Source organism: Carcharhinus amblyrhynchos, chromosome 10, assembly GCF_965287045.1.
Source record: "Carcharhinus amblyrhynchos chromosome 10, sCarAmb.v2.hapA, whole genome shotgun sequence".
Lineage (NCBI taxonomy): Eukaryota > Metazoa > Chordata > Chondrichthyes > Carcharhiniformes > Carcharhinidae > Carcharhinus > Carcharhinus amblyrhynchos.
In genome coordinates this window covers 77,417,696-77,426,705 of record NC_137333.1, presented here as the reverse complement: position 1 = coordinate 77,426,705, position 9,010 = coordinate 77,417,696, and the positions used below count along the sequence as shown (strand labels likewise).

The following is a 9,010-nucleotide window of genomic DNA, read 5'->3' as shown; positions in this document are numbered from 1 at the left end:
GGCAAGTGACGTCTGAGTGGTGAGGCACCTCCACATCATGATGAGACATTGTCATAGGGAATGCAGCATGGAGCAGTTAGTGACCAACTTTGGTCAAATTTAAGCTGGGCAGGTTGACTCTGATTGGACATGGCATTCCATGAACCAGGGAATGACTGTCTCTAATCTTTTGTTTAGCTGAAAAAAGCACACAGCATAGACATGCTCTGCCTGTCTGTAAAGATGTGGGTATGCCGGCGTTGGACTGGCGTAAACACAGTAAAAAGTCTGACAACACCAGGTTTTAGTCCAACCTATTTATTTGATAATATACTCACAAGCTTTCGAGGGACACCCTCTTCGTCAGGTGAATGGAGAGTTCTGGCCTCAGACAGAGCATATAAAGCACAGACAGTTTAGAGATTACTGATTAGAATGCGAATCTTTACACCTAACCTGCTGTTCAAGACCTGAAGTGGCTGATAATGTGAGTGGAAGGAGCACTGATCACAGTTTAAAGAGATGTGTATTGTCTCCAGACAGTACAGTAAGTGAGGTTTTGCAAACCCAGGCAAGTCACGGGGGTTACAGATAGTGCGACATGAACCCAAGATCCCTGTTGAGACCGTCCTCATGTGTGCGGAACTTGGCTATCAGTCTCTGCTCAGCGACTCTGCGCTGTCGTGTGTCATGAAGGCCGCCTTGGAGAATGCTTACCCGAAGGTCAGAGGCTGAATGCCCGTGACCACTGAAGTGTTCGCCAACAGGAAGGGAACAGTCTTGCCTGGTGACTGTCGAGCGATGTTCATTCATCCGTTGTCGTAGCGTCTGCATGGTCTCCCCAATGTACCATGCTTCGGGACATCCTTTCTTGCAACGTATCAGGTAGACAATGTTGGCCGAGTTGCAAGAGTATTTACCATGTACCTGGTGGACGGTATTCTCACGTGTGATGATGGTATCCATGTCGATGATCCAGCATGTCTTGCAGAGGTTGCTGTGGCAGGGTTGTGTGGTGTTGTGGTCACTGTTCTCCTGAAGGCTGGGTAGTTTGCTGCGAACAATGGTCTGTTTGAGGTGTGTGGTTGTCTGAAAGCAAGAAGTGGGGGTGTGGGGATAGCCCTGGCGAGATGTTCGTCTTCATCAATGATATGTTGAAGACTCCGGAGAAGATGTCGTAGCTTCTCCGCTCCGGGGAAGTACTGGACGACGAAGGGTACTCTGTCCACTGTGTCCTGTGTTTGCCTTCTGAGGAGATCGGTGCAGTTTTTCGCTGTGGCGCATCGGAACTGCCGATCTATGAGTCGAGCACCATATCCTGTTCTTATGAGGGCATCTTTCAGGGTCTGGAGGTGTCTGTCACGATCCTCCTCATCTGAGCAAATCCTGTGTATACGGAGGGCTTGTCCATAGGGAATAGCTTCTTTAACATGTTTAGGGTGGAAACTGGAGAAGTGGAGCATTGTGAGATTGTCTGTGGGCTTGCGGTACAGTGAGGTGCTGAGGTGACCGTCCTTAATGGAGATGCGTGTGTCCAAGAATGCAACTGATTCTGGGGAGTAGTCCATGGTGAGTCTGAAGGTGGGGTGGAATTTGTTGATATCATCATATAGTTGTTTCAGTGATTGTTCACCATGAGGCCAAAGGAAGAAAATGTCATCGATGTATCTAGTGTACAGCATCGGTTGAAGATTCTGTGCAGTGAAGAAGTCTTGTTCGAACCTGTGCATGAAGATGTTGGCATATTGAGGTGCAAATTTGGTCCCCATGGCTGTTCCATGTGTCTGGATGAAAAACTGGTTGTTGAAGGTGAAGACATTGTGGTCCAGGATAAAGCGGATGAGTTGTAAAATTGCATCTGGAAACTGGCAGTTGTCAGCATTGAGTACTGAGGCAGTCGCAGCAATGCCATCGTTGTGGGGGATGTTGGTGTAGAGCGCCGAGACATCCATTGTGACGAGGAGTGTCCCTGGTTCAACTGCTCCGTGTGTGCTGAGTTTCAGTAGGAAGTCCGTAGTGTCGCGACAAAAGCTGGGGGTTCTTTGTACAATGGGTTTCAGGATGCCCTCGACGTAGCCGGAGAGGTTCTCACACAGAGTTCCATTGCCCGATACGATGGGACGGCCAGGTGTGTTTGCCTTGTGTATCTTTGGGAGGCAGTAGAGATCTCCAATGCGGGGAGTACGTGGAATGAGAGCACGGAGGGTGCTCTGAAGGTCCGGATCAAAGGTCTTGATCAGATTGTTGAGTTGACGAGTGTGTTATCCCCACACCCCCACTTCTTGCTTTCAGACAACCACACAACCTCAAACAGACCATTGTTCGCAGCAAACTACCCAGCCTTCAGGAGAACAGTGACCACAATACCACACAACCCTGCCACAGCAACCTCTGCAAGACATGCCGGATCATCGACATGGATACCATCATCACACGTGAGAATACCGTCCACCAGGTACATGGTAAATACTCTTGCAACTCGGCCAACATTGTCTACCTGATACGTTGCAAGAAAGGATGTCCCGAAGCATGGTACATTGGGGAGACCATGCAGACGCTACGACAACGGATGAATGAACATCGCTCGACAGTCACCAGGCAAGACTGTTCCCTTCCTGTTGGCGAACACTTCAGTGGTCACGGGCATTCAGCCTCTGACCTTCGGGTAAGCATTCTCCAAGGCGGCCTTCATGACACACGACAGCGCAGAGTCGCTGAACAGAGACTGATAGCCAAGTTCCGCACACATGAGGACGGTCTCAACAGGGATCTTGGGTTCATGTCGCACTATCTGTAACCCCCGTGACTTGCCTGGGTTTGCAAAACCTCACTTACTGTACTGTCTGGAGACAATACACATCTCTTTAAACTGTGATCAGTGCTCCTTCCACTCACATTATCAGCCACTTCAGGTCTTGAACAGCAGGTTAGGTGTAAAGATTCGCATTCTAATCAGTAATCTCTAAACTGTCTGTGCTTTATATGCTCTGTCTGAGGCCAGAACTCTCCATTCACCTGACGAAGAGGGTGTCCCTCGACAGCTTGTGAGTATGTTATCAAATAAATAGGTTGGACTAAAACCTGGTGTTGTCAGACTTTTTACTGTGTCTGTAAAGGACAGAGCTGTGTGTTTGAATGTATGTGGCTTTAGCTCTGTGTAAGTGAGTCACAGTAAGGGCATGACTGATAACCTTAAATTGGTTTTCAGTGTAATTTTTAACACAATCAGGATTGTTTATCAGGTGTTGTCCAATCATGGAATCATATCTAATGTTGGACACGATGAGCCAAATTTTACATTCCTCCCAGGTGGGTTCTGAAGAGTTGGGGGGAGCAAAAGTTGCATGGATGGAATTTTCCCTCCCCAAGGATCCCACCTGTCCGACTCAGATGCAATTTCATGGTTAGGCAGGCAGGGCCTCAGGTGAGAAACCCACCCACATCACTATTAAGGCCCTTAATTGGGCACTTAATGGAATTCACACAACTCAATCAGCAAGAGATATACATTCATATCAAGGAAACATCAGTTGGTCCACAAGTTTCCAGCCAAATTAGTTTGATAGCTAAGATGTAATCAGGCACCAAGATGGTGCCTGATTACATATTTATTTATTTGGACTGCATGGAGCTCCTAATATTTATCTTGATGTAGTATGGAAATTGAAATCAGCAAACCCAATTGGCACCAATGTTTACTAACAATGGAACAAAGCAAAATTCAAAGTTCCTAACATTGATCTGCCAGAAATTATATTTCAGAAATATTTGTTAAATGGGCACACAGGGTGGCATGGTGACAGAGCAGTTAGCACTGCTGCCTCACAGCACCAGGGTTTGATTCCCGGCTTGGGTCAGCCCCGTCTGTGTGGATTCTGCACACTCTCCCACACTCTGCATGGGTTTCCTCCGGGTGCTTCAGTTTCCTCCCACAGTCCAAATATGTGCTGGTTAGATGCATTGACCATGCTAAATTCTCCCTCAGTGTATCCGAACAGGTGCCGGAGTGTGGCGACTAGGGTATTTTCACAGTAACTTCATTGTAGTGTTAATGTAAGTCTATTTGTGATACTAATAAATAAACTTTAACTTTACTTTAACACTTTCAAGGAAAGAGAACAACAATTTATGAACAAAAGGAGAAAAGAACAATATGAATATCAAAAGTGGGACAAGAAAATGTTAATCATATGTGATGTAACCAGCATAAGACCATTAGGTTGAAAGTAATCAAGCCATGAATATTCTTCCCAGAACCGGAAGTAAACTAAGAAAAAGATCAATAGCTAACACCTACTGTTTCTAAAAATAGTTGGTGATGGAAAACAAATTCATCAACTTGGCCCAGTTAGCATCTTTACTTCTGAGTCAGAAGACCATGCATGGATTCAAGCAGTGATCCAGGGTTTAAGCACAGAAACTAGTTGCCATTTCAGTGCAGCAATGGAAGAATACTGGATTGTTTGAAATGCCACCTTTTCAGGGCACCACATTTTAGGAAGGATGCCAAGGTCTTAGAGAGGGCGCAGAAGAAATATAATGGAATAACACCAGAGGTAAGGCACATTGGTTATGCGAAGAGACTGGGGAAGTTGGGGTTGCTCTTCCTAGGGCAAAGAAAGGATAAGGATGTCCATTACTGATGGAGAAAATAAGGAGAATCTATTTCTAGTGGCAGAATGGTCATAACCAGAATTCACAGATTTAAGCTGATTGGCAAAAGAACCAGACTCAATGAGAGGAAGCATTTCACGCACAGGGAGTTGCTGTGATCTGGAATGAACTGCCTGAAGCTAGCGTGACAGCAGCAACTTTCAAAGAAAATTGGATAAATATTTTGAAGGGAAAGAAATTACTGGTTTCGTTTGAAGGAGCAGTGGAGCAGGACTAATTCCAAAATTGCAGCATTGACATGACGGGCCAAATGGCCTCCGTTTAGGCTGTGTTATTCTACGATTTTAGCTGACCCATTAAACTGTCGACCCTACTCAAGTAATCATAAATGCCACCCACCACTGCACTATTCAAAGAAGTGCAGAACATTTTCTTGGACTAGAAGTTCACTACCGACTAACATGAGCAAAATAAAATTAACTGGTCATCGCATTGCTATTTGCTCCACGTAATTAGCTGCCTACACAACAAAAGAATCTGTTCTTTTAAAAAAAGTAACGAGGAAATGATAAGGTATTATATAAATGTTTGCTTTCTGCCTTTTGTATGCATATCAAAACAATATAAAAGGTGGAAATTCGCCTCGAGCAATGTTGCAGAACAAGCAGTATCAGATCAGACCCCCTCGGAAACACGGCCAATCCAATATCGCCCGTTCTGCTCCACGGACTGAGACCAATTTCCATCCCGAATTAGATACGTCTATAAAAAACACAATGCTCAGCAAAGTCTGGCTGAAATTTATTATTTTAGGACAAGAAAATTGTAGGAAAGTAGGGAGACGAGAAAGGCCTATATTAAAACTGACAGACGAAAAGACATTCTCTGGGAATAATCACGTTACCTGCACACCATTATAGTGATTTGATTTCTGGGGATCTGCAGTGCCTTAAAACTCACTGTCAGGCAACAACCATCCAAGTGGATTTTAGTTGGTACTTTCCACATTCACCCTTACAGTGAGCAGAAATGAACTTCCTGGTCCAACATTAATTATATTTTGCATGTGGGGTTCTACTCCATGAACAATAAGCATAAAATAGTGACGAATCGTTGAGACATAACACATGAATAGCAAAGCTATTCAGCGTCAAAATGTACAGTAGTTGCTGCAGTTGGTTCAAAGCCAAAACATTTAATTTTAATATCTAAAATGTTATCACGCATTCCACTGGATTACTTTGAAAGTGTAACGTCAGCAGAGGTAGCCCAGTTCGTCAGTAATGTTTAAATATTGGCAGCATTTTTGGGATGCTGGTTAACACAGTCCTGACACTGGATTAGCATGGACTTGGTTTATCTAAAGTAATAACAGTGAGGGGCCGGCAGTGCGAGGAAGCCGCTGGTTCAGGTTGCTTCGAGCAGGTGCTGGGATATACAACCTGCAGAATAAAAGCTCAACCACTGTGGAGCAACCTGACATGGCTTGGTGGTGAAAACAGTAAGGTGCAACAAGGTGAAGACGGGACATGTCTCTTAGCGCTAACGCGGAATTGTTACGACGAAGTAGGAGGCCTTTCGGTCCATCGTGCCTGTACTGTCCCACTGAATGCCCATTTCACCGTCCCTGCACATTGTTTCTTTTCAAATAATCACCTAATTCCCTTTTGAGCATCCCGATTGAATCTGCTTACAACACACTAAGGAGGTGCATCGTCTTAATGAATACAAAGCAGACGTAATTCGTCGATGTAATGGGTACAAAATACGGATATTAAAGCCATGAAAAAACAGTGTCATTATCCTGGTACACTGGCCCTTTAAATGGCCATGCACATGCGCAGAGTGAAGGGTCCCAGCCTGTCAATGATGTCTGGAGTACGTCGCCAATACGTGCTGAATGCTGCATGGCATTCGCACTGCCCCATGGGAGTTGTAGTCACATCCAGCCGCAGTCTCCCTGCATCAAAAGGGTTAATGTGAGAGGCGTGGACTACAATTCCCAAGATGCCCCTGGTGGGCGGCCGGACCGGAAACAGCGCAGGGCCCCCGTCGCTGTGCGATCAGCCTTCTCCCCGTGCGCCATATTGGCTCTGAGGCAGAAACATGACAGGACGAGCGGCTGGACTGGGATCGTCCTGAGGGGAAACAAGAATGAGAACTCAGCTCGGTCACCTTTCCGGAATATGAAAGGGACGGCGTAGAGTTCCTGATTGTGTCAGTATTTAAAGTGTCGACTTCACTGTGAACCGCCTGTGTGCATTTTTTGAAAAAAAAGGATATCCCTGTCTACTCTTCACCCTGCCCCCTCCGCCTCTCTCTAACTTAACGGTGGGAGCAAGTTGGTGCTCGGCTTGCTTCGCAGTTGAGACGATTCGGCACATTTTACAACTTAAACGAGACTCCGCTTCTCCTCACCGGGCATCTCTCCCACCTTTTTCCTCAGCCCTTTTGGCTTTGCCTCTTAACTGTGAGCTGAGCTGCCACTGTCAAGAAGGTTGCGGTTGCCTGAAGAACAGAACTCGTGTGGCTGGCTCCGAGTTTCTGTTTGTTTATTATTTTCCCCTTTTCTGGATTGAATTCCGCCCCGTTGCTGTGAGGGAGCTTGGAAACTGACAGGAGGGAGGCTGCGGATATCCCTGATAGTGGTTGTCAAATAGATAGACGGATACAATTAAAGATGTCAAGTTGTATACCGGCGGACATGGTAAGAAACATGACGCGGATTTTATATATATATATATATTCTTCTGACTGTTTGTTCCACTGAGTTCATTAACCGCAACCCTACATCCCACCTCCACAATAGTGGAGGCATTGCAAAACAGAGGCAGTTACTAAATGGTGGTCGCAAAGGAAACGTCTGCATTACATCTGAGGGAGATTTAACTGAAATAAAACAAAAACTCTTTGTAGCTTCTGTAATGACTATCGTTACTTTTCAACTGCTAAAAGAGCTAGTTTAATTAAAAGTTAACCGTAAACATGTTAAAGGGCTATGTTTATGAATGGGAGCTCTCATTTCAAATATTCCGGATCTTATCTAACAGGAGATTAAACTAGCAGTAAACAGGGTTTCCCGGGGGCAGTTATTTGCGGGATGCACATTTTTATTTGTTCCTGTACTTTTGATGGGTGTCGGATAATAATCAGTGAGTGTTTGGCTGAGTTGTGTTTCTTAAAAATTCATAATGTATTCCTAATGCACAAATAGATTTTAGGTACGAATGGTATCGGGATGGCTCCATGCTATGTATGTTTGGTTAAGCCAGCGTTGAGTAAAATGTAACAGAACCGGTTTTCCTGTGTTCCTCGCCTTTGATAACGTAAATTCAGTCTAATTTATCAACCATAACAAGTATGTTTGTTTCATGCACCATTGCAATGACGTTGCAGTTGCCCACACAATAATGGCCCGCTGGTTAAAAGATAATTTAAAAATGGATTTTATTGTATGTTGAAGCAACATTTTAATGAAGTGAAACCTATGAAGAAATGAACCATCACTAAGAGTTTCTGAATAATATTTGGCTGCAAACAGAATCAGTCTCAACTGGCTGCATTTGATGTTTCTTTGAAGAAATGAAATAAAGATGTATAACGCTAAACTTCCAATTTTCTAAAACAGTAATCACAAGTAATATAGGTGATGGTAATATTTTTAATTGAATATTATTTCATTAATTTTAACCAGTAACTCTGGTAGTACAGAATTTGAGTGTTGCTGGAAAAGGTATGTCAAAGCACCAGTTGGTGGTGACTGACAGTACACACATTGCGCATGTTTCAACTAAACAAAATTAGTGATAGCCGTGTGTTGACTCATTCCTAAGGACAATGCCTTGACCAACCAGGATAAGAGCCTGGTGTAAATTTCAAACCATGCTTGGAAATTAACTGTCGGGCTTGAAGCAGGCTCAAAGGGCCAAATGGCCTACTGCACCTAGTTTGATTTTTTTTAAATGTAAGTCACCGTGCATTCTCCATGGCAATGCATCTACCAATCAGAGTCCATTTGCCAACTAATTAACACGGTGTTCTTGGGCAGTATAAATTGTTGTTTTCCCCTTGATATTGAAATTTAGCAATATTTAATGCTTTTCCCAAGCTGCTTCCTGTGCTATATAATGTTTTCACAGCTATCTAATATTCTATCCATAACAATGCTCTAGCAGGAATAAATAGCATGTACAAAGCCAGAACAATACATATTTGTGCATGTTTACTAGAACAGTTAATTTCACCTACAGCAGTAGAGTAAGCTTTAACTCTTGACATGTTACTAGTGAGTGGCATAGTTAGGGAAGAATCTAGTGAGCAGTGCAGATAAGGGAAGGTGCCTTTAAAGAAGTATGAATAATTTGGCAAGGGTTACTGTCCTTATGAAGAAATATTTGGTACATCCTTTTGTTTGAGA

At 44.1% G+C, this 9,010-nt stretch overlaps 1 protein-coding gene across 1 annotated transcript in view; it reads left to right on the top strand.

The window, feature by feature from the left end:
* The first annotated feature begins 6,659 nt into the window (after positions 1 to 6,659).
* Positions 6,660 to 9,010, top strand: part of ubl3a (ubiquitin-like 3a) — an 82,626-nt gene continuing 80,275 nt past the window's right edge. The window contains exon 1 of the mRNA XM_080197419.1: positions 6,660 to 7,300. Coding sequence (XP_080053545.1) covers positions 7,274 to 7,300 — 27 coding nt within the window. The 5' untranslated portion in view covers positions 6,660 to 7,273. The remainder of the gene's footprint in view (positions 7,301 to 9,010) is intronic.